This window comes from Oncorhynchus clarkii, chromosome 5 (assembly GCF_045791955.1).
Source record: "Oncorhynchus clarkii lewisi isolate Uvic-CL-2024 chromosome 5, UVic_Ocla_1.0, whole genome shotgun sequence".
Classification (NCBI taxonomy): Eukaryota; Metazoa; Chordata; class Actinopteri; order Salmoniformes; family Salmonidae; genus Oncorhynchus; species Oncorhynchus clarkii.
In genome coordinates this window covers 62,816,541-62,842,162 of record NC_092151.1, presented here as the reverse complement: position 1 = coordinate 62,842,162, position 25,622 = coordinate 62,816,541, and the positions used below count along the sequence as shown (strand labels likewise).

Genomic DNA, 25,622 nt, shown 5'->3' with positions numbered 1-25,622 from the left:
AAGCATGCCAGCAAAGCCACTACACAACACTAAACAATACATTAATTGCACTATAACAGTGACAAACGGTAACCACAAACTGCTGGCCCAACATCTTACCACTGCTACACCTGGCTATCTGGCAGTGAAATAGTTCATTCAGCCTCATTTGCTGCCTTTAAAAAAACATAGCTGATATGGCTGACTTGCTTAAACAAATGTGGTTTCTACTGACAATTGAGATGTACAAACTATGTCATAAAGGGACTCGTTGTTTTCGTCATGGTCACTGTTCGAAATGTAACAATCCGGTTGTACACTCCCGGTAACCGTATACTTCCCCTGCTCTGAGTCCCCCCTCCCTGACGATTTTGTCACTTTGGTAGAGGCCGCGTTGCCTTTTTTTTCACGCCGAGCGGAGCAAGATGGCGGCTGTACTGCCGAGGACGAGGTGTAGTAGCCGCTCGGCATGAACATTTATTTTTGAAATAAATGTATTAAAATCAAACGGAAATATTTGAACGTCGGACTACAAGGGTCGTGCACTACTTCACTCCATTACAATAATCGCCATTTTTTATATTATGTTAAGAATTTTCTTTCTGACAACATGATCACATTGTAGTAGCTAGCTCACTAAACCAGCAAGCATAGCCAGCCTACCACCGTAGCAAACGCAGGAGAAAGTGTAGAATGGGAGAAAAGCTAGAACTCAAGCTGAAGTCGCCGGTTGGAGCAGAAGCTGCTGGCTATCCGTGGCCGTTACCAGTATACGTAAGTATTTCATCAGACCAAACAATTTGCCAGTTAATTTATAACTTGGGCAACCAAGTCAGCACTGGATTTATTAATCTATAATGTTGCTAGCTAACGATAATTCGCTAACGGTAGCTACTAGCTAATGATCCGCTTGCTAGCTAAGGTTACTTACGAAGCCACGGCAAGACATGCAGGTCAGACAGACGGCCCACCAGTGTACCACCACTGAGTTAGCATACAGTGTAGATAATACATTTTCGGAGCTATCCAGAAGCGACAAATGGGCACTTGGAGTGAAAGTAGATATTGCATTACGGTATAACGTTATCCATCCACTAAGTAGGATAGGCACCTAATGTGGCTACAGACTGAACCTAAAGCCAAAAGGCTAATTAACGTTACTGTAGTAGTGTACACAAATCAGTAGACAGGAGGATTTCACAAATCACACGAAACATTGCACACTTAGCTAACTACATCGGTTCCTCGTTTTCATAAATCTATCTGACATTCCACGATAGGTCATTAAGTTAGCTTTAACAGTTTTATTTGACTCGCGTTATAATTCTGTCTAACATGCTGACCAGACCCCGTACAACGCGCGGATGTTGATTTTTGTCTACCCACAGAAGCGATCAGGTCACGCAGGTTGAAATATCAACACGAACTCTGAACCAACTATATTAATTTGGGGACAGGTCGAAAAGCATTAAATATTTGCCAATTTAGCTAGCTTGCTATTGCTAGCGAATTTGTGATGAGATAAACATGGTTATTTTACCAGAAATTGACAAGTCCTCTTCCCTGACAATTAACCCACAGATAAAAGAGTAAACCAAGTTCGTTTCTAGTAATCTCTCCTCCTTCAAGCAGCTACTGCTGCTTCTTCTTTGGACTTTATATGGCAGTTGGCAACTAACTTTAAGGTGCATTACCACTACTGACTGGAGTGTGTACCTCAATTCCTGTTTCAATCACCTATGTAGGTATATGGTCCTAAAAACCAATGAGTAGATGGCACGTGGGTATATGCTCCTAAAAACCAATGAGGTGACGGGAGAGGCAGGACTTGCAGTGTCACAAATAGAACCAAGTTCTATTTTAGCGGCTGGCGACTGCGTCGCAAGCAGTGTGGGTGCAATGATTGAATAACATGTATGTGTATATTTATTTTGCAATGCTCACGCACGCAACACGGGCGGTGTGGTCAGCATGTAAAGTTAAACATTTAACAAACATTAGCTAGCTTGCAAACTTTAGCACCTGACCTACTTACTAGCACATGCATAAAAATGGGTTGGTTACCAGTAAGTTTCTTTGCTAACTACTTGCCATGTATTTATGTTAGCTAGCAAGTAATCTTTTTTACGTGTGGGTCAGACTCTGTGGAATGTTTTTAGCGAGACCCCAAGTGGTGTAATGTTAAAGTACTTAAGTACTTTACTTTACTAGTACTTTACTATTTATATTTTTGACAACTTTTAATTTTACTCCACTAGCGTTACATTCCTAAAGAAAATAATGTACTTTTTACTCTATACATTTTCCCTGACACCCAAAAGTACTTGAGGAGTACTTAAATGCTGAACAGGACAGGAAAAGGGTCCAATTTCCGCACTTATCAAGAAAACAACACTGCTCATCCCTACTGCTTCTGATTTGGTGGACTCACTAAACACATGCTTCATTTGTAAATGATGTCTGAGTGTTGGAGTGTGCCCCTAACTATCCATAAATGTAAAAAAAAAAATGGTTTACAATGGTTTATACTTTTACTTTTGGTATTAAAGTATATTTTTGAAATTACATTTACTTTTGATACTTAAGTATATTTAAAATGAAATACTTTTAGACTTTTACTCAAGTAGTATTTTACTGGGTGACTCCCTTTTACTTGAGTAATTTTCTATTAAGGTATCTTTACTTTTACTCAAGTATGACAATTGGGTACTTTTTCCACTACTGGAATCCCCCCTCTCATTTGCAATATGTGGAATTCAACTCATGTATGCATTTCATTTTGCCAAAACTTTCCGTAATGTTAGCTATAAAAGGGGGGGGGGGGGGTTGTTTAGCAAAATATTGTGCAGAAAAATGACAGCCACTGTAGTAGCCAGCTGGTCTATAGCTGACTAAACTCAACCAATGGTGAATGAAGTTTCTGATGAACTCCACCAACAGAGTTGATCAGAGACCAGGTCAAAAGTAATTCCTTTTACTTATGTTGGTCCTCTGTATTTACATGCCTTTCTTTGTTTGCTGAAATCATACTTTTTAATAAAATGTTAATCAAATACAACCACCTACTGTTTCATCATTGCTGTTGCTCTAAGGGGGCAACTCAGCATGAATGTACATGTGCCAAATTAATCTCAACAAGGAAACATTTAGTGGCTGTATTTGATTAACGCTTTATTAAAAAGTATGAATTCCAGCCAACAAAGGCACGCAACTACAGAGGACAAACTTAGGTACAGGGTATGCATTTCATAATATCATTTATTTAAAATATTGACCTTGGGCGAATAGATGTAGTCGGAGCTGAATTTCACAAAGATTATTAGAAACTTCCTTCACGATGGAGTTGAATTTAGTCAGCTAGCTGGAATCCAAATGCAAATGGCTCTGCATGGTGGTCACTGCCTTTAATGACGTCTACTGTTCCTGTTATTGCATAGAAAGATTGTTGCACACTCTTTGGGAATCTGGGGGATAGCTGGCGACTGGGCTTGAACCGTTTTGCAACTTGTTTGGATGAATTATTACACCCCTGCACTCATGAGACAAAGCACCTTCTGTGCCAATAGGAAGAATGAGCACATCAGAAGCTATAATTTGCAACTGCATAGAAGGAACGCTACACAATTCCCCATAACTGTACTTCCTTATATTTGTGTTTCAAAAGGCAAGTTGTGGATGGCAAAAGTCTGCACCCACTATGGTTATATTTAGCTTTTTCACTGGGTCACAAGAAAACAATGAAAATTAGGGATATACCATCCCATGTCACTCCCACGTGTATCTCAAATTGTTTGATCACAAATATCCATCCCAATTTTGAAACCAGTGCAGCAAATTCAGGGAATTAGCTGAAAGAGTTGAACTTGAAACCTAGTCACAAACATAAACGTGAACATCCAATACAATATTGCTAACGGAGTTTAGTCTACTCAAACATGTTTTAGTGCAGAGGCGACTACTAACAGCCAGCAGCAAGGGTGTGTTAGACTGAATACTAATTACAACTCTTTTGGGATCCAGAAATAGCCTATATAGCTTGAAGAATATATGAAGGACTAGGCTACGTTTGGGTTGTTAGATGGAAATGCCACTCAATAAACCTGTAGGGTAGGTTGAATGTGGACAATGGTCTACTGCATTCAATGGGCATTCAATGGGTTTTAAAGCTTTTGCAGACTGGTGATCCTGGGTAGATTTTAAAAACAGTTGATTAAAAACAATGAATCAATGCTGAGTGTTCTTTATGATGTTAACACCATGTAGGGTTGGACGGTATACCGTATTTTACGATATACCGGTATGGATACACGGACCGGTTTGGGTTTTTACTTTACTTTCTATAATGCTATTTGAATGTTTGGTATGTTAAATGTGATGTAACTTCTGTTTTTATAGTTTACTTCGCTACTTGAGTCAAATTTAATTCGATCAAACATAATTAGCTATACAGTCTGATAATACCAGTGATGGTGTAAACCTAAATCAGTATTTTGTTTCTGCAACAGTATCATTTTAATCAAAGAGGAATACATTAAGCATGAATGTTAGCTACATGAAGAATCTGAGAGAACATTAAATGTAGCCAAAAATGATAGCGTCCCCAAGTTAACACTTATCAACACTTTGGTTCCTACCCTGTCACAAAAACTCCTCCCTGGCATTTTCTTTCATTTTCATGTAAAACAACACTGTATTCAAAATGCCCACTATTTATATTCTAACTATAGAATTTGAATAAACATTCTATTTCCATGATTCCAACTGTTCACCCAAGTTTTTTGATCTAATTCGCAAGTAAATATTTGCTTAAAAATAAGGCCTATATTGTTTGCCCATATCGTGCAGCCCTAGGTAGCAGTGTGGAAATTATCTCAAATGAGTGCCTAAAATGCAGAAATGTATGACAATGCTGAAAATAAATAAGTTGAATTGAACAGTATAAAACCATCAGAATGGAGAAAGACCCATGGAAATCACTTAGAATGTATGTGTTAACACCCTAGGGTCGCTCACTACTCATAAAGTAAATGTAGAACTTTTATTAATTAAAACATAAAATCCTGTCAAATACCATCAAACCGTCCTATATGTTTTTTGTACCGTGATGTGGTATTTTGGCCATATCACCCAGCCCTTGGACCATTACCAAGCTTCTTTAGATTTTGCATCAATATAGATTTAAAAAATTGCACAACATGCTGCTGTAATATTTTAACCTATGTCGGACTTACTAGATAGAACATATGTTGAAAGTATTTATCCTAGTTTGGGCCCTAGTACAACTCCAACAACACATTTGCTGGCAGATTTGAGTGTGTTTAGACCTTGCATGTGCTGCATGCCTTGGACATATCCTTTAGCTGAATGCTAAAGTTTAGCAGATTGTACAAGCGAGAACAGAAATGGAAGCAGATTAAATGGTTGTGGTTTCTCTGGTGGCTTCAAATGTGTTTCAGGTGTATTTCTCATTTTATAGTAAATTGTGCTAAGACTGTGCTAAAAAAAAATGAATAACCTGAAGCAGAATTTCTCAGAACAGCACGGTGGAGTGTTGTCTGTTTGGGGCCTGTAGTGTCACACTGGGTAATGCTCCTTTACGTCAGAGTACAGGAACTAGGCAATGCTGCTGCTGACCCAATCCTCCACATTTGGACTCGGCTGACATCACTCCATTACGCCAGAGACCGATAAGAGCACTGTTGCATGACTGGCCTTTTCTCAGGAAAGGGCATTTTGCAAACTGTTTAGAGCTGCTGGTGCCTCAGTTATTCTGTCGAAGTTGGTGTCTTGATATCATAAATATAGACTTAAATATCATAGGCATGTCCTGTACTGAGTAACGTGGCAGCCAGTGCTCATTATCTGTATGTGTGGAGTCTCAGCACTGTTTTCAATAAGGACCTAGACAATTCCTCAATATGCACTTTGAGGACATGAAGGGGCGTTAAATAAGAGTAGGATTACAACACACTTGATTCTACTTGAGTCTCCAAATCACATGCCCTTGATGTTTCATTGTGGCTATTTTTGCACAGTTTGATCTATGGAAGAGGACTGTAATGACGCTTGAGCAGACTACTTCATTTCCATGAGTATGTTACTGTGCAATATTTTTGTTGTATTAATAATGCCGCCCACTGCTCTCCACCACAAAAGATACATCACACATATTCCAGTACTTCTGACTCCCGAAGTGCAACCCAAAACGCCCCATTCACCCACAGATAAACAGCGCACACTGTGCTCTTGTGTTGTGCAGTGAACAACAACAGAGTTGTGATATATGCTGCCTGCGTGTCTCACCACATCGACGCTGTTACCACCACATGCTTGAATACTCTTTCTCTCACACATCCAGTCACCATCTGCAGATTTAAATCATCTGTAACTGCTTCCATATGAAGTACACCTCTTCTGCTGCAGAGGCCTTTGTTCATTTTGTTCCTTGGTGCTTTAACTAAAGCCAGAATGCTTTTAAATAAGACACTACTTGAATCAATGTCATCTTGCCTAGTTTGTGTTGTCGATAGCCTAGCTAATGGTGTTCATGTGTTCCTCTCAAGTGTGTTTTGAAGTTCAACTTTGTAACAAGCGAATCACTCCTTAGACAAACCATGTGACCTGTGTTATCAGTGAATAGGATAAAGCAGACAGGCATGTATAAGGCAGTTCCACCTGCCTCCCTCACCTACTGAAAAACATGCGGGTGACAACGGATACTGATAAGGACAATAAGTCACTGGACCATAGTCCAAAGCTTTAGAAGCCTGTCACCATGTTCTAGGACAGGCAGCGCTTTGAAGAAAAGGGTTTTGACGGAGTCCGTTATCTTTCTCTGTGGTAATGATATCACTGTTGCACACGGTTAGTTATTTGATTATTGGCCGTTAGTAATGCGTAGGGAAGCAGGCGTTATGCCCGGCCGGCTGTGTGTCATGGTGAGGTGAAGAGAGCGTGAGAGGGAGGGAGGGAGGGAGTGGGTGGTTGCATCAGTTCTGTCGTGTGCCCACAGCAGGGGGTCAGGAGGAGCGGAGGAGAAGAGAGAGTGTGGGATTGGCTGAGAGCTCCTATCTCACGTGCCACACGCTCTCTTTCTCTTAGCCAGAGTTTATTTTTAGCACCACAGTGGGTGTTGCTGCGTGCCGTCTGTGTGAGCGGCAGGAACACCCCCCTCTCGCCGCCTCCGCACACACTGCTGTCAGTCTGGGACTAGCGCGTTAACCCTCGTTTTGGCTGCATGTATTCTGTGATGGTTGCTACTAGGCTATTCATAGCAGCGTTTGCTCCTCTTGTGAAAGGCTTTGCCTTCCTTGTGGCGGGAGATTTTATTTCATACCCTCTGTGGTGCTATAATCTCAGGCCTGGTGTTATTGGCAGCGGTGTCATGGCGGGAGTTGTGGCGCTGTTGAGCGGAAAGCGCTGAGCCTAGTAACTGGAGGCTGCTACTGTGCCAATACCAATCCAGCTGAAAGCAGCTGGGCCTGGCTGGCTGGAGGTTGCTCTCTACCTTCCCTCACTCCCACCCTCCTTCCCTCTGTCCGAGCCCCTCCCAGGCCCGGTGCCGGAGCAGGACACAGAAAGTGGGTCACTGGGTCAGCTCAGGCTGCCAGCAGCCAGTGTGACTGAAATCCTGCAGTTCCTCCCATGCTGCAGCAGTGCTCTGACAAAACCCAGCTATCCTAAGTGATAGTGCTTCACATGCTCACAGTCTCCCAGACCATATCCAGTTAGAGAATGTCAGCTTGATAACAGTGATACACTCAGTGGTGTCTCCTGAATTGTTATGCTGGCAGTCATACTAAGTGCGTCACACTAACGACTATGGTTTGCGCTGTGTGTGGATTATTAGGTAATTGAGTGCTGCTGGCCTTATCTGACCCGGCGGTCTGAACTCGTGTTGGTAGCTGGTAGCATATTTGTGTACATTTTTGGGATATCCATATTTAGTTTTTGGTTGCTGCCAGTCTGTTATATACTGCAGTAAGGCAGTCTTTTTATTGCCTGTCAATAAATGCTTTTTGCATAAACAAATTGTACTGAGAGTACTCAATCTCTCTTCTCTCCTGTGTTCACTTTCTGTTTCCAGGACAAACACCACGATGCTGCTCATGAAATCATTGAGACCATTCGGTAAGTAACTAGTACCTTTCTCCTAAATCTCAAAAGCATGGTGCAGTGAGTGACTGCACTTCTTGGCTGAGTCAGATTAGATCAAAGTGAACTCACCATGTGTTGACCATTGTTCCCAGGTGGGTGTGTGAGGAGATCCCAGACCTTAAGCTGGCCATGGAGAACTATGTCCTCATCGACTACGACACCAAGAGGTGAGCCGAGGGTCAGACGATGAGGAACGAGGATTATGATGCTGTTCTGAAGCACAGTCTAACACCATAGTAACATAACACTTAGACATCCAGAGTATGAACCAAATGGACCTCCCCTCCACTTCACATTTGAAGGATAATTATTCCCAGAAGGTAATAAAGATATTAATGGCAGCGATGCTAATTTAGAAATATTTTTGTTTCCCGTGGCGGCAGCCCAAAAGAGATGAGAAGGAGTCACGTAGAGGGATGGCAAACTGATATGCAATTAGCATTCCTGTGTCCAGGGTGCTGGACAAACTCACAAACATCAGCACAAACAAAGTCATGGGCTGTTGGTTTCTTGTCATACGATGTTGATGTTATTTCTTTATTTCTACGTGTGTTGTTACAGCTTCGAGAGTATGCAGAGACTTTGTGACAAATACAATAGAGCCATTGACAGCATCCACCAGCTGGTAAGTTGGAATATCTCCAGATGACTTGCGTCGAAAGCTTATTTGTCCACACATTAATTCAAACAGACGTCTTTCTTGTAGACGTATTGTCACCGTGGGTTAAACCTAGCTCACTTGAGCCCAGCAATATGTTTATATCCTAGCTATGTAATATACTCATTCTAAACCTCTTGTCCCGTATGTGTGTCACAGTGGAAAGGCACAACTCCGCCCCTGAAGTTGAACAAGCGGCCGTCCAATGGGCTGCTTAGACACATCCTGCAACAGGTGTACAACCACTCGGTCACGGACCCCGAGAAGCTCAACAACTATGAGCCCTTCTCCCCCGAGGTGTACGGCGAGACCTCCTTCGACCTGGTGGCCCAGATCATCAACGAGATGGAGATGATGGAGGATGACACCTTCGTAGACCTCGGCAGCGGTCTGTGTTTGTTTACGACGTCGATGTTTACTTCTGAATGAGATAACCAGTCTTAATGTGTGTCTCTGTGTGTTGATGTGGGATGTGTCTAAATGAGCAGGTTGGTGCTATTTTTGACTCGCAATTATCTGTAATTGCAGGGGTGGGACAAGTGGTGCTGCAGGTTGCCGCAGCAACAAACTGTAAACACTACTTTGGTGTGGAGAAGGCAGACATTCCAGCCACTTATGCTGAGGTAAGTTCCCACATCTAGCTTAAGAGTCTTGGTTATCTTGATGATTGTCAGTCAACGGAGAAGGAACAGATTTTTAGAATGACTAGTGTTTGCGGTTTGCCTTTCAGTCTATGGATAAAGAATTTAAGAGGTGGATGAAGTGGTATGGGAAGAAGCACGGGGACTACACGGTATGTGGTATTCTGTTGTCATGACAGATGTGTGTCACTCACAAATTGTCCCTGAGTAATCGATGTGCAACTCATGTTCCTCTTTATTTCATTTTAAAGCTGGAGAGGGGGGATTTCCTGTCTGAAGTGTGGAAGGACAGGATCGCCAACACAAGGTGCATTACCTCTATGTACACTGGATGATACCACTGTGTATTTACACACATCTGAACATGAAGAGAAACATCAGCACAGCTTTAACTCTAAATATTTTTCTTCCTCTTCCTCCCTTCCTCCTGTTCCCTGTTTGTCTAGCAGTGTTATTTTTGTGAACAACTTTGCCTTTGGCCCAGAAGTGGATCACCAGCTGAAGGAGCGCTTTGCTAACATGAAGGAAGGTAGGTAGAAAATGGCCCTTTTGTTACCCAGTGTCAAGGACACCCTACCGTATTGTTGTTACAGCGAATGAAGAACCTGGGATCATTTCAATATGTTATTGATTCAGCTGCTTTCATGCATGCTGTAGCTTAATGGCAGCTGTGTCAACTCCACACACTTCACCTCTGACACCTCAGCTGTGTGACCTCCACATGACCCCGTCTTTTAAAAGACAGATATGAGAGGATGATCTTTGCTACCATTGATAATGTATAGCAGACACACGCAGATCAATGGTTTGATCTAGGACTCATTATAGATCAGTGTTTGTGTTGTTTTCTTTTAATCTATCAATTTCAAACAACCTTTTGTGAAGTGCCTTCATTCTTTGTTTCTCTCTCTTAGGTGCGAAAATTGTATCATCAAAACCTTTTGCACCTCTAAATTTTAGAATCAACAGTCGAAACTTGAGTGGTAAGTCTTCATCATGGAACAAGTTTATGTTCTGGGAAGACCCCGGAAATGGAACTGCAGAAATGTCAACAGAATTATGTAGATAATGTTATTAACATCTGTCTGTCTGATTCAAAACTAAAAGTTGCAAATTTTTTTCTTTTTAATCAGAGTTGAAGTATTTAGCATCAATTATAGTGCATCTTGGGTCATTTCCCTTGCAACGTTCCGATGTTGCTATGTTCAACCTTGGTTACATTTGTTGCACACCGGTGTTTGTCGTTTCGCCAGCTCAAATAAGACGTTGCCTTCACTGATCGAGATTAACCCCGAAATGAGGAAATACTTTTGGTAATGCAGTGTATGTGGACAGCTGCTCATCGAACATCTCATTCCACAATTATGGCATTAATATGGAGTTGGTCCACCTTTTGCTGCTATAGCAGCCTCCACTCTTCTTTACACCACTCGCTTGGCATTGTGCATAGTGATCTTAGGCTTGTGTGCGGCTACTCGGCCATGGAAACATATTTCATGAAGCTCCCAATGAACAGTTAATGTGCTGAAGTTGCTTCCAGAGGCAGTTTGGAACTCGGTAGTGAGTGTTGCAACCGAGGACAGACGATGTTAACGAGCTTCAGCACTCTGCTGTCCCGTTCTGTAAGCTTGTGTGGCCTACCACTTGGTGGCTAAGTCGTTGTTGCTCCTAGACGTTTCCACTTCACAATAACAGCACTTAAAGTTGACCTGGACAGATCTAGCAGGGCAGAAATTTGAGGAACTGACTTGTTGGAAAGGTGGCATCCTATGACGGCGCCACGTTGAAAGCCACTGAGCTCTTCAGTCAGGCCATTCTACTGCCGATGTTTGTCTATGGAGATTGTATGGCTGTGAGCTCGATTTTATGTCTGTGAGCATCAAGTGTGGCTGAAATAGCCAAATGCGTTTTCTTTCTGCAAGCATGGACAACAGAAGTGTACGTAACGAGTGTAACAATTGTATCCAAGATATAACATGACAACATCATGTTAAGGTTTACCCAAATTACCCAAAATGCTACTTTTAAAAATGTATAATATTAATTAATGTGTAACTTTTATAAGTTGGAGAACACAAAATGATGGGTCACACATTATTTGGATAGTCCGGATAGTCCTTCTGTAGATTCTCTACAGATGGTCATACCAATAACAAACTATCTGTTGATAAGCAACTGCTTGTTAGGATTAGGGTTAGTACATAGTTAGTTAAAATGTTACTGATAGTCTATCCTAATGTAGCAGGCATAAAATAAACGCTATAAACTTTACTGAACAGAAACAGAAACGCAACATGTAAAGTGTTGGTCCCATGTTTCATGAGCTGAAATAAAAGATCCCAGAAATGTTCCATATGCACAAAACGCGTATTTCTCTGGTAACATCCCTGTTATTGAGCATTTGTCATTTGCCAAGATAATCTACCTACCTGACAGGTGAGGTTGATTAAACCGCATGATTATTACACAGGTGCACCTTGTGCTGGGGACAATAAAAGACCACTCTAAAATGTGCAGTTTTGTCACACAACCCACAGATCTAAAGGTTTGAGGGAGTGTGCAATTGGCGTACTGACTGCAGGACTGGCCACCACAGCTGTTGCCAAATAATTTAATGTTAATTTTTCTACCATAAAAGGCCTCCAACATTGTTTTAGAGAGTTTGGCAGTACGTCCAGCCGGCCTCAACCTCAGACCACGTGTAACCACTCCAGCCCAGGACCTCCACATCTGGCTTGTTCACCTGCGGGATCGTCTGAGACCAGCCACCCGGACAGCGGATGAAACTGGGTTTGCAAAACCAAAGAATTTCTGCACAAATTGTCAGAATCTGTCTCGGGCAAGCTCATCTGCGTGCTCGTCTTCCTCAACAGGGTCTTGAGCTGACTGCAGTTAGGCGACGTAAACGACTTCAGTTGGCAAATGCTCACCTTCAATGGCCGCTGGAGAAGTGTGCTCTTCACGATGAATCCCTGTATGGTGTCGTGTGGGTGAGCAGTTTACTAATGTCAACGTTGTGAGCAAAGTGCCCAATGGTGGCAGTGGGGTTATGGTATGGGCAGGCATAAGCTACGGACAACGGACAAAAATGTGTTTTATCGATGGAAATTTGAATGCACAGAGATAGCGTGACAAGATCCTGATGCCCATTGTCATGCCAAACATCCGCCGTCATCACCTCGTGTATCAGCATAATAATGCATGGCCCCATGTCGCAAGGATCCGTACTAAATGTCCCACTTCTTTCATGGCCTGTACTGACCAGACATGTCACCCATTGAGCATGTTTGGGATGTTCTAGATCGACGTGTATGACAGCGTGTTCCAGTTCCCGCCCATATCGAGCAACTTCTCACAGCCATTGAATAGGAGTTGGACAACATTCCACAGGCCACAATCAACAGCCTGGTCAACTCTGTCGGGCTGCATGAGTCAAATGGTGGTCACACCAGATACTGACTGGTTTTCTGATCCACGCCTCTACCTTTTAGGTAGAGGTATCTGTGACCAACTGTATTCCCAGTCATGTGAAATCCATAGATTAGGGCCTAACGATTTCCTTATATGAACTGTAACTCAGTCAGCCGTTGAAATTGTTGCATGCTGCATTTCATACTGGTCTTGACGATAAGAAGAAAAGACTGTCTGGGGAGGTTCTCTTCTGCACCGTTCAACCAATTCAGTAAATATGGAGGAGTTAAGATGGAGTGTGGCTTTGTTAATGTCTCGCTCCATTTCCCATGAGAACCAAACCATCCAGTTGTTGGGAACTCGGGAGAGGCTCCTGATAGTCTGAAGATGTAGAGAATCTACAGATGGACTGTCCAAATAAACTGTTTTCTGAGATCTATTTTTGGTGGGTGGCCCTTGGACAACATATCCTAGTGTGTATTTCAATGAACTAAACATTTTGTTGATTTCCTTTGTTTCTCCCTAAAGACATTGGCACAATAATGAGAGTCGTTGAGCTGTCTCCGTTGAGGGGTTCAGTGTCCTGGACAGGGAAGCCAGTTTCCTACTACCTTCATACAATAGACCGCACCATAGTGAGTCCTGCTCTCCTCTTTTATACTCACAAAACGTCTTCTCTGTCCCACACACAATGTTGCAATGGCAGTTGCTCCATTTAAAGAAGGGTAACCTTGAACTGAACGAATGGCCCACGCTTCAAAGGTCTCCATCAGTTCATCTGTCCTTATTCTGTATGTGTATCAAATACCATGGTAAATAACAAACCCACGTGATATTTTCTGACAATGCGTACGGTAGCAGTACTCAGAACATGTTTAGTCGGCCATATCCCTGCAGGAAACAACTGCAACTGCTGGTATAGCCCTGCAGTGGACAGATGAGATGTGGTACAGCGACAGGTGATGGAGCAACCAGCATTCCTACTACATGTTGTACCATGAGTGTTTTCGACTTGTTTAGAAACACTGAAAACAAGACTTAGTACATTTTTTGCAAATAGTTAGCCTAACTGCAAGCAGAAAATCTAACATTTTCTGCCTGTCTGTTGTGGGAGGGCATATTTTGCCAATATAACCTAGAATATGCTCTCTGTTTTGAATATGTTTTGATACTTGTCTATACCGGCCCGTAACAGTCTGCTTAAAAACTTAGCCAGTTGTTTCACTTGCTCATTCGAGCAATGAGACGGTTCTCAACTGGCTGTTTTGAATATATCCATTCACTTGAGGCAGTGGAAACGGTGAGGTCATCGCTGCATTGTTTCTGTATCCCCCCACTCACATGCACGTGTTGGGAGGGCTTATGGATAGTGTCACACAAGGTGACTGCACTAAAGAGAGAGAGGGGAGAGTGTGACCTCTGCTGTCTTCGCCTCTGTGTCCATGTGCAGTACTTGATACTTTCTTTTCTTTTTCAGCTTGAAAACTATTTTCATAGTCTCAAAAATCCTAAACTCAGGGTAAGCTTCTTTTTGTTCCTTTGGTCACTGTATTATTTTATGTTGCCCACAGAGTATGTGTAATGACAATCTTAGTCACTTCCGGATTGTCTTTGCAGTTGCACCCAGTTTATATGCCCTCCTGAACTATTCACATGGTAAAACAACACTAAGATGTTCCTATGTGTTTTTAGGAGGAGCAAGAAGCAGCTAGGCGTCGACAAGAAAAGAACAGTAAAGACAGTAAAAACACCACCCCAACCAAGGCAAAGGAGCACAAGGTCCCTTTATCGTCTTTCACGTCTCTATGCTCAGAGTGGTGATCTCATCAGGAGAAGAACTATCTTTGGTTTGTTTTCACGCTGGCCTCTCCCTGTCTCAGGATTCCTGCGGGGAGGATGAGCAACCGAGGCTATTGGCAGTCGTGAAGGCGTCACCCAAACCCCGCCGCGCCAAACTCCTCAGCAAAGGCCGCAAGCTGAGCGCTCGGAAGCGCGGGCGTCCCAAGAAGGCTGCCGTGACTGCAGCCGAACGCAAAAGCAAGAAGAGCCAGAGTGCCCTGGAGCTGCTGCACGCCAAGACCATCTCTGCAGCACCCCCTCAGGGTGAGCCACCTGCTCACTCTCTCACACACACACACACACACACACACTCCTACCCAGGGCTGAGTCCATATACCCTTGTGCATTTCTGTTTATTTAGCCTTAAACTCTTCATTTTGGTCCATGTTTGTTTAGTTGACTTTCCTTGTTGTTTCTACAGATGCATACAGGTCACCTCAAAGTCCCCTCTACCAGCTACCTCCCAAAGTTCAGCACTATGCGTCTGGGCAACTGCTGCTGGGCCCCACTCCTCCTGGCCTACAACAGCTTCTAGGTGAGCCTCGCTACCCTGACCCCACCCTTCCTTATCACACAGACCTGTCTATTAGTCACAGCCAGCAGAGCTGAAGGCCAGTCCTCTCTGTCTCTCCCCCCACAGACAACATTAAAGTCCAGTACCTCCAGTTCATGACCTACATGAAGACACCTCAGTACCACAATCACCTGCAGCAAGTCCTGGAGCAGGAGAAGGTAAATAGAATGTCCAAATCACTCAATCCAATGCAAATAATCCATGTGACAACAGTATCGCCACCTCGTTAAAGAGTAATAAATGATATCATAAATTAAATGACTGCATTCAGATTCACTCCCTCAGGCTCAAACTTCAACTCTCAACCCTCCCTTTATCAGTCATGTTGAAGGAGACTAACCCCCTGGGAACGTTGCCTCTGCTTTAGTCTCAACCTCTAAACCTTTTCTCTTTTGTTCTTCCCTCTTCCTCCATCTCTCCTCCACCTCTGCAGCTAAAACACAGAGAGCTCTCTGGGCAGGCGGAGCAGCTGCAGACTGTGTGTCAGACCCACAAAGAGAAGATCAAAGGCCTCTTCCACACCAAACTGGATGAGGTAGGCAGATAACGTGGTGAATGTCTAATGAAACCAGCTGGTAATGAGAAACCAATGTTGGGAGAGTACTCGATCGCCAAACATCTTACCCTGTCTTTGTGTTCCCCTCAGCTGGGAGTGAAGGCCCTAACTGTGGAGGACCTGCTGCAGGCCCAGAAGGAGATCTCAGCCCACAACCATCAGCTGAAGGAGCAGACCAAGCAGCTGGAGAGAGACATGATCGAGCTGAGGGACCACAGCCTGCTCCTGGTGAGACAACCTCGCTACTCCTGGGTGTCATCTCTCTGGCCCTTTTCACATTGGGATTGATCTGCGTGTTGGGCATTCTGTCAGACATATAGCCAGAGTCTTGCAACTCACTAACTAGAACGGTCTGTTTCAGTTGAAGTCTCGGTGTGAAGAGCTGAAGCTGGACTGGAGCTCTCTGTGTCTTGAGAGCCTGCTGAAGGAGAAGCAGGCCCTACGCAGACAGATCTCCGAAAAACAGCGGCACTGTCTCGAGTTACAGGTACACACCTCTGTGCCCCTTCCTCTCTGTTCCACCTATCTCTACCGACAAACTTAGAAATAGTGTAGGAATCGGTAATCTACTGTTGTTGTGAAGCATAGTTTTTGTTAGCAAAGTGATGTTCCTATTCCTTACCTTGTGTAACGGCTCCCCCTGGTGTTGGTTTTCAGATCAGCATCGTGGAGCTGGAGAAGAGTCAGAGACAACAGGAGCTGCTCCAGCTCAAGTCCTACAGTCCCTGTGAGGATTCCCCTTACCGTAAGGGCCTCCCTCGCCCTACCCTGGACCACGACACCCCCAAACTGAGCCTGGTCGTGGGCGGCCTCAGCCCCGAAATGTCCATCAACGGCACCGCCTCGCCCTGCTTCGACAGGAGGGCCACCAAGGGAGAGCTCCTCTCCCGCTACCTGCCCATCTCGCCTGACGACGAGATTGTGCCCCCCACCCCGGACGCCCGGCACAGGCAGCTGGGTCACCCCCTCCCTGACTACACCCGCTTCTCCCCAGCCAAGATCGCCCTGCGCAGACACCTGAACCAGGACTCTAGTACTACACACTTCAGAGGCTTGGGCTTCACTGGTCTCAGGTAGAGTCCTGCACGGGTCCGTTTTTTGGAGCCGCACCCGCCCCGCGCTGGCCACATCAATTCGGAGCCTCACCCGATATCCGACATCAGGACAGATTTTTCTCCGCAACCTGACCCATCCGCGTAGAATTGTTCCGAGAAGCGATCCGTGACCCGCCAAAATAACATCGACAACTACCAGAGTTGTAGACAATTCCCATTCCCTGCATGAATTCATTTGTGTCTATTTATGTCTATTAAAAATGTTTATAAAAGGAAACTATGCACAATGCGATGCGGCACATTGACAACTCAAATCGCTTTGAAAAAGAGCTTTCTAAGTAACCTCCTTATTCCTTATCTAATGTAAGTCTATAGCCAACACAACAAAACAATACCTTTACATTGAGTATTGTTTCGATAATCAAGTAGTTGAATTGAAACTTAAATGAATATTTCCCAGAATCAAATAGGCTACATTTATTTAGTAGGCTATTGGCAACTCAAACTATTACCAGCCGCACAGGTGTAAAATTTCCTGCGTATGGTCTAAATGCACGAAAGCCTGAATTTATGTAATAATTAACTGACAATTAACTGAATTATTGTTAACAAACACCTGCTTGCACTTTTGCAGGCTGTGCATCCATCTACTGGGTTGTTGTCCTCCTTGTCCACAATGACTCCAAAAGCCTTCCAAAACCGAGGATTTCACTCGTGCAGCACCTGTTTCCACGATGGTGTATTCATCATAACCTTTCTTTTTATTTCTCCTGTTACGTTAACCATTTTCCCGTGAGCTAGGAGTCCGGGAAAATAAACTTGCCAATGTATCGTTGTGTGGCAGAAGGGAACATAAGCTCTCTGCACGTGGACAAATTAGGAACGTTTCAGCACCACACAACAAATGGACAGTTCCTGCTCCACTCTCTCGCTGCATGGCTGGTAGCCTAGGCTGTGTCTGCCTCACCACTCACATAGCCTAATTGAATTCACCAGACACAATTTAACAGAACAAGCTCCAAAAAAATATTATCTTGATTTAAAACGTTAAACGCAATATAATTGTTCTGAACCGCGAGCCGACCCGCTGGTTGAAAGAATGTTTTCATTCCACCCGCCAGCAGATTTTTTTTTCTTTTTTTCGGATCAACCGCGAGGAACCGTGGGTATCCGACCCGATGCAGGACTCTAGTCTCAGGTTAGTTATCAACAGACTGACATAGTAGATTGTCCTGAAAACATGGAGATGTGTTCCATGTTTGTTGAGGACAGTATTCCTGACTGTTTTTCTACTCCTGCAGGGGGGATATGGGTGCCATCACCTCTCCACTAGGTGCTAAACTGAGCTGCCTGTCTCCCAACTCATCAGACAGTCAGCAGAACAACATACTCAGGAGTGCTGAGAGGGTAACTGTCTGTCCTCTCTGTCCACACACTGACACACAGCCTACCCTGTTGATTCACACACAGTATGTACTCAGTCTGTCTGACTGGTCTGTGTGTGTGTGTGTGTGTGTGTGTGTGTGTGTGTGTGTGTGTGTGTGTGTGATGTCCAGGGGGGTAAGGAGAAGAGTCCAGCAGGGGGTCCAGGTGAAGCCATCACCAGCTTGCCCATCAGTATCCCCCTCAGCACAGTGCACCCCAGCAAACTCCCCGTTAGCATCCCCCTGGCCAGTGTGGTGCTGCCCAGCCGAGCAGAGAGACTGGTGGGTACATATGGCTCCTATAACTCTGGCTTAGAGCAGTGGTTCCCAAACTTTTTCACTCTGGACAGTTGATCTGGATATTTCTGACAAGTTATAAATACTGTAGCTCACGAAGGTCTGCAATGACTGACATGACACGAGGGAAACTGTTGATTCACTATCCAATTTCGAAGTTGTACCTTGTGCATTCTACGATTACAACTTTCCAAAGTAAGTTGAAAGGCCGACTGACTTTGGGAACCACTGGCTTAGAGAATGGCAGGGCTACAGGTAGCTTTCCGACTGGGTAGTAACGTCCTGTTTGCTGTAATAAACCACTGTGTTGATTCAAGCGCTCCGTGTTTGTTTTTGTAGAGGAGCACACCGAGTCCTGTGTCCCAGACAGGCCAGACCAACGGTAAGCAGTCCCAAATACACTCTATATCATCCATTGAATCCTGCATGTGTTGAGACATATCATGACTGACCAGTGTCCAACCCCCTCTGTCATTCTTCAGGGTACTCCTCTAGCTTAGGGCTGATGAACGGAGGCTCTCACTCTGAGGAACAGGAAGGGGCTGCCCCCTCCCCTCCCCCTCATGGTGCCCCTCCAATGGGACCAACACAAGGCCACAGCCCCCCCCTCAGCACCGGAGGGGTCCTCCAGTATGCCGACGGCACCCCCAGAATCCTCCCTGAGGACAGGGCCGAGCGCCAGGGCGAGTCTGACTCTGAGCCCCAGGACAGCGAATCCAGACGCCGCATGTTCTTCTCTTCTTCCTCTTCATCGTCTTCCTCCTCCTCTGGGGGCGCCGCGTCTCGCCTCCGCCTCTGCTCGGCCAGACAGAGCCAGCATCACCTAGGTAGCCACAGTAACCACAACAACCACCACCACTCGCCGGGCTCCCAACACACAAACTCTCACGGCCATGGGTCTCAGGAGGAACGCAAGCGTGGGAGGAGGAAGCGAAGCTCAACGGGGGCTCAACCTGCCAGTGGCTCCCCAAAGAGGAAGTCCTTTCCCGGGCTCCGCTCCACCAATCACCCATCAGGATCCCCACTCAACATCAACTCCATGGTGAGTCAAGCTACGTTCAGGTTGCTTCCCTGTTCTTTAAAACGTGGTACACGGCTTCAGTGGCTAAGTTGGTTGCAATGCAGTACTTGCTACAAGAGTTGTTTGATTCCTTAATATCTAGGTTCGCCTAATTTCAGTTTGTGACAAAACAAGAAAGTATAGAGTAGACAATAATTGTACCATCCAAACCACTGTGAAGTATCTTTTCCATAACCAAAAATGTGTTTTTCAGCTTTTTGAAGCTGGTGTACAAAACCGAAAGTAAGATGCAAAAACAAAACTTAAAAACGGAAGCATAGAGGTAGTGCACATAGAACAGATCTACCGCTTCTTAGACTTGTTTTCTTTGAGAATGACAGATCTATAACTCATATTTCTTTGTGAATTTTGTCAGGTCGACCAAAAAGTTACATATTGTAGCTTTAGGGTTAGGGCAGGGTTTCCCGAACTCGGTCCTTGGGACTTGAATGGGGGCGAATGTAGTTGTTTTTGCCTTAACACACAGCTGATTCAAATGATCAAAGATTGATGATTAGTTGATTATTTGAATCAGCTGTGTACTGTTAGGGCAAAAACCAAAACGTGCCACACTTGGGGTCCCGAGGACCGAGTTTGGGAAACCCTGGGTTAGGGCTCATTTATCACTCCAGTGTTAATCTGCTAAATTGTAATTATTCGCTCCTATGGCCTATTTATTTCCTACCTCCTCATGCCTTTTGCACACACTGTATATAGACTTTATTTTTTTCTACTGTGTCATTGACTTGTTTGTGTTATTGGCTTGTTAATTGTTTACTCCATGTGTAACTCTGTGTTGTTGTCTGTGTCATACTGCGTTGTTTTATCTTGGCCAGGTCGCAGTTAAATGAGAACTTGTTCTCAACTAGCCTACCTGGTTAAATAAAGGTAGGGGGAAAAAAGGGCTAACCCTGTTTTCTGTGTTTGTCGTGTCAGGTGAACAACATTAACCAGCCTCTGGAGATCGCTGCCATCTCTTCCCCGGAGCAGTCTGGATGTAGCCCCTGTGGTCCAGACATGGACCAGCCCCCTGTATTGAAGCGAGAACGCCCTCTGGAGATGAATGGCTCAGGATGCTACTCCTCCGCACCCAGCTCTGATGATGACTCTGGCTACCCCGCGGACAGCTCCAGCTCAAGGTATAGTAAACGGTGAAGCAAAAAAATGACGTGTGGTTGCACACTCATTTCTACAGAACAGTACAGTTTTGAAGTTGAATTTTCTTGAATTTGTCTTGTTTTAGAATTGAAAGGAAGATTGCCACTATTTCCTTGGAGAGCAGAGATGGACCAGGCAGACCAGGGGACAGGGAGCGCGGTAAGGAACGTCCCAAAATGTGACTGCTGAAGCCTGCATAATTAACATGATATCACTGTCTGCTATCTACTGTGCTTTTTCTTGTGCTCTTTTTAAAATAAAATAAAATTCTCTATTGGGTTAACAGGAAGGAAGTCAGGAGGCAGCAGCAGTAACAGCACAGGAAGTGAGGTCTCCTCTTCATCTTCCTCCTCATCCAACAGCAAGTGGAAATCCACCTTCTCCCCCATCTCCGACCTCAAGCAGCCCCTGTCCGAGGTGAGGCAGGGGGGCTCCCCCTTTGGCACAGGGAGAGAGCCGCGGGGCCTGGGCACGGGCACGGGTACGGACTCAGACTCTGATCACAAACCGCAGCAGCAGAGGAGGGGGTGCGAGGGGGCCGGGGGCGAGCCCTCAGGGTTTCAGGACATCCCCCTTAACCCCTTCCTTAGCCAGGAGTCTGGGGGCCGGCCGGGGGCAGGGGCCCAGGGAGGAAGCAGCTCTGAGAGGCAGGCCATGCCCAAACAGAAGCCCCGGGGTGAGTGGGAGCTGAAGACATCCAGCAGCATGGGCAACAGCCAGAATCTCTTCATCTCTGCAGCCGTCAGCGGGGGTATCCTGAGCGGCAAGGTAGGGGGCAGCCCTGTATCTTCAGCCTCAGGGGCCTCTGTGGGACATTACCTGGGCCTTGGGGGCGCATCTGTCCTCCAGTCCCTGTTCGGAACCCAGACGTCTGGAACCTCTGTGAGCGGGGCCCCGCGCCTGGTCAACGGACACTCTTCCCTGGGGAGCTTCTCCAGCGCTGGGCTGGCAGGTGAGGCCCACTGACACACCCACTCTAACCAGTCTCCTTCCATTCAGCAACACTATTGGGTATGGTTTGGGGTAGACTGAGATCAGAGTCCTCAGATTGGGTGTGTTAGACAGTGGTACAGAGGAAGTCAATCGGAGAGGCCTACTGATGGACATAGGTAAGTGGGAGCCCTGTCCTGCTGCCTGTCTGAACGCCCTTGCTGCTTTGCTTTGCCATGGACTGGCTGAACAGATGCTGAGTTGGACACCCTTGGAAAATGCCTAACATTTTGAAGAGCGCAGATCTTAAGAATGATATACTTGGCCACGGGCATGGATAATGCCCTTCAATCTGTATACTGTGATATAGCCTACAATTGTCTGTGTTGGTTAGCTATACTGTAATACTCTGAAGTATTTACAAATTACAGTGATTAGTAATTAATTAAAGGAACTTGATCTGCATTTTCTTTGGGTGTTGGTGTTAATGCTGCTGGTCATGTGTGTGTAATTCAGAGACGTTTCACTATGATTAGACTTGTTTTATTTGCACAAAACATTTAGTTAATTTCAGAGGAACGGCCTTTGGTCTATAACAGCTGATTCAGTCGACCCTTTTATAGTGACATGTCTCTGTCTGCTTTCTGTGTGCCTGTCTGTAAGACTCGCTTGGCGCTATACAAATCCTGGCTGAGTGTCTCTCTCTCTGTGTCCTCCCCCATCTCTCCGTCTCTCGCTGTTTAATCCACAGGCATGTTTCACCACGTGGTGCCCTCAGTGTCCTCCCATCAGTTTGGGGCTGCGCTGCCAGCCTCAGGAGGCCTCAGCTCTCTGCTCAGTCTCTCCTCCCAGCAGCACCAACATCCTGCCCCCCAGTCAGGCTCCTCCTTCCTGGCCTCTGTATCCTCCTCCCTCCCCCTCTCCCATTCCCAGCACAGCCGCACCCAAACAGTGCTGCACACCCCTCCACCCCCCACGCTCTCCCTGCCCCCCCCACCACCATATCTCAACGTCTCCTCCTCCTCAGTCTCGTCCTCTGACCCCAGTCCCTCGTCTCGCTCTGAGGCCTTCCCCTCTTCTCTCCAGCAACAGAGAGTACAGTCCTCCTCTCTCTCGGTCTCCTCCTCCTCTGCTTCTGTCTCCCCCTCTTCTTCACCTTCCTCTCGTAGCTTCACAGTGCACTACCCCCCTCATCTGCCCCCTCCAACCCAGGCCAGTAGCTCAGGAGGTGGGGTCAGCATGTGGAGGACTCTGGGCTTGCCTGCTTCCTACACATTGTCCTCTCAGCACCCTGGCTCCCGGCCTAGATAGGGCATAGGGTGAGAGGCGGGTGGGGGATGTGGTAGGGGGGTGTGGGTCAATCAGAGGGATAAGAGGAAGAGACTGGTAGGGAGAGACACACAGGCAACCTGGTTTTCCTGTGCTTCCAAAGCTGCTATTCAGTTCTAACAAGGTGAGTTATACTCCTCTTTCCCGCTGGGGCCACCAATACGAAAAATGTATGATGCATGACGCTTTGGCTAAAAGTAGCTTTGGAGAAAATTGGCTTTGGATAAAAGCGTCTGCTAAATGGCATTTATCATTATTGTAGGTTTGTGAATAAATCATAACAATACCTGTTATAATCTAAACATTTATTTTTGGTGCTTTTTAACTCTGACAAATCCACTCTTCAGGAGCAGTCTCCTGTCCTGCTTTTATATATGCTAATTGCCAGCATTTGGTTTTGACCCTGGCTCTTTCCTCTGCCTGGCAGGTAACTGAAGAATATCTACCTCAACCCAACGTAACCTATGCAAATGGACAGGTGTGGACCAATGGACAATACTATCTCACTCGTGCTCCTAAGCCTGCTAAACCGCCACTGTACTGGGACTCAACACACACACACACACAGAGCTGAGCACACATACACACACTGCTTCGGCAACTCACGCTGACACATACTCGCAGCATGGCGTCCTGAGCAGAGTTGAGCGGTCACGGGGGTGTTTGTGTTGTGGGTTGAGGCTGATAGTAATCACTGGGTTGTGTTCATCCCATCCTTAATGAATTGGTATGCTGCCTACTCTTAACATTATAGTGACACATGAAACGCACTGTTTCCATGGCAGTAACTTGTAAAGGTACATCACTGTCACCATGTAACGTGGTGCTAATAAGACTTACTAAATATACATAGTTATTTGTTAAAGACTCAATTCACACATTTGACTACAGAAGAAGTCAGTCAGCAGTGTAGTTTTACATATCACTGGTGCCGTTATATCAGTGTGTACAGTGGGAGATTCGTGTGGGTCTGTCATCCTAGTAGACAGCACTCTCCTCTTCTGTCATTATCTGACCACCGGGTGCTATGTTAGACCTCACCCTCCACGCACACCATCACACACACACGCTAGACCAGTCTAACCCAGCTCTGATCAGGACTAGGGACCATGCAGCTGTGCCTCACTGCATCTCTAGCACCCTGCTACCTAACCTTGAACCCTGATCATTTGTTCAGTGAATGAAATATAATTTGAACACATTAGCTTTTGGCTAAGTATAAAACAGGGGGAAGCTGTTTGTTCAAATGCACTGGGTAACATATCTGTGTACCCTGTGACAATGTCCCTGGTGCAGGGACAGCACTATAGTCAGCCGTCAGCCCAGAGTAAAAGGTTCTTAGTTATATTGGTGTAATTATGGTCCGTGTCAAGTCAAGGGATCATTTATGTGAATAACGTTTGTGTCTGGACATGAAATGGTAGGCACAGAGGTTCTCATTCACTTAAGTGCTGCCGGCTGAGCTGTGCGTCAACACATGCATGATGTGAACAGCAGAAGGACTGGAGGATAGAAAGCGGAAACAGGATTCAGTTACTGAGACAGTCCGTTTATAATCACTACTTATAGAGCCAGCTGGAGTGCTAGGGGCATAGGGACCCGCAACGCAATGTGCATTCTTCACAAGTAGGAATCTCAACTACCCTTAATCTAAGCTTCTTTGTTAGGTTTTTATATCCCTGCCGAAACACTGATATGATGAAAATGCAGGTGTAATTTTGGGACTCAAATGTTGTTTGTGTTGTATTCAGGCAAGTCTCTGGAGTCATATCTCACTGAGTTCACAGGGTAGAAATGCTGTCTGTACGTGTCACCTTTTGTCCACTAACACTGGAGTGGCGCTTTCTGCAGCCACTTCAACCTGCACAAACACCGCTCACACACTGATATACAAACACCGCTCACACACTGATATACAAACACCGCTCACACACTGATATACAAACACCGCTCACACACTGATATACAAACACCGCTCACACACGGATATACAAACACCGCTCACACACTGATATACAAACATCGCTCACACACTGATATACAAACACCGCTCACACACTGATATACAAACACCGCTCACACACTGATATACAAACACCGCTCACACACTGATATACAAACACCGCTCACACACGGATATACAAACACCGCTCACACACTGATATACAAACACCGCTCACACACTGATATACAAACACCGCTCACACACTGATATACAAACACCGCTCACACACGGATATACAAACACCGCTCACACACGGATATACAAACACCGCTCACACACTGATATACAAACACCGCTCACACACTGATATACAAACACCGCTCACACACTGATATACAAACACCGCTCACACACTGATATACAAACACCGCTCACACACTGATATACAAACACCGCTCACACACTGATATACAAACACCGCTCACACACTGATATCACACACTGATATACAAACACCGCCCACACACTGATATACAAACACCGCCCACACACTGATATACAAACACCGCCCACACACTGATATACAAACACCGCTCACACACTGATATA

The 25,622-nt window shown here is 45.3% G+C and overlaps 1 protein-coding gene across 2 annotated transcripts; it reads left to right on the top strand.

Annotated features, from left to right (window-relative positions):
• Window positions 1-378: 378 nt before the first annotated feature.
• Window positions 379-23,701, top strand: LOC139409175 (DOT1-like histone H3K79 methyltransferase). 2 transcript variants are annotated; one of them, XM_071153959.1, is made up of 28 exons: window positions 379-753; window positions 8,066-8,109; window positions 8,229-8,303; window positions 8,698-8,761; window positions 8,954-9,182; window positions 9,323-9,417; window positions 9,525-9,587; window positions 9,687-9,742; window positions 9,885-9,964; window positions 10,350-10,418; window positions 13,375-13,481; window positions 14,324-14,365; window positions 14,539-14,625; window positions 14,727-14,949; window positions 15,107-15,220; window positions 15,326-15,417; window positions 15,693-15,794; window positions 15,906-16,043; window positions 16,177-16,302; window positions 16,473-16,888; window positions 18,172-18,277; window positions 18,427-18,576; window positions 18,931-18,973; window positions 19,074-19,633; window positions 20,588-20,790; window positions 20,895-20,968; window positions 21,096-21,761; window positions 23,496-23,701. In XM_071153959.1, exons 1-28 carry the CDS (start codon window positions 673-675, stop codon window positions 23,501-23,503), a joined length of 4,113 nt encoding a protein of 1,370 aa, XP_071010060.1. In that variant the 5' UTR covers window positions 379-672; the 3' UTR covers window positions 23,504-23,701. The 2 variants fall into 2 exon arrangements, with proteins under 2 accessions (XP_071010060.1, XP_071010059.1); XM_071153958.1 differs by lacking the exon at window positions 23,496-23,701 and adding an exon at window positions 22,491-23,050.
• The last annotated feature ends 1,921 nt before the right edge of the window (window positions 23,702-25,622 follow it).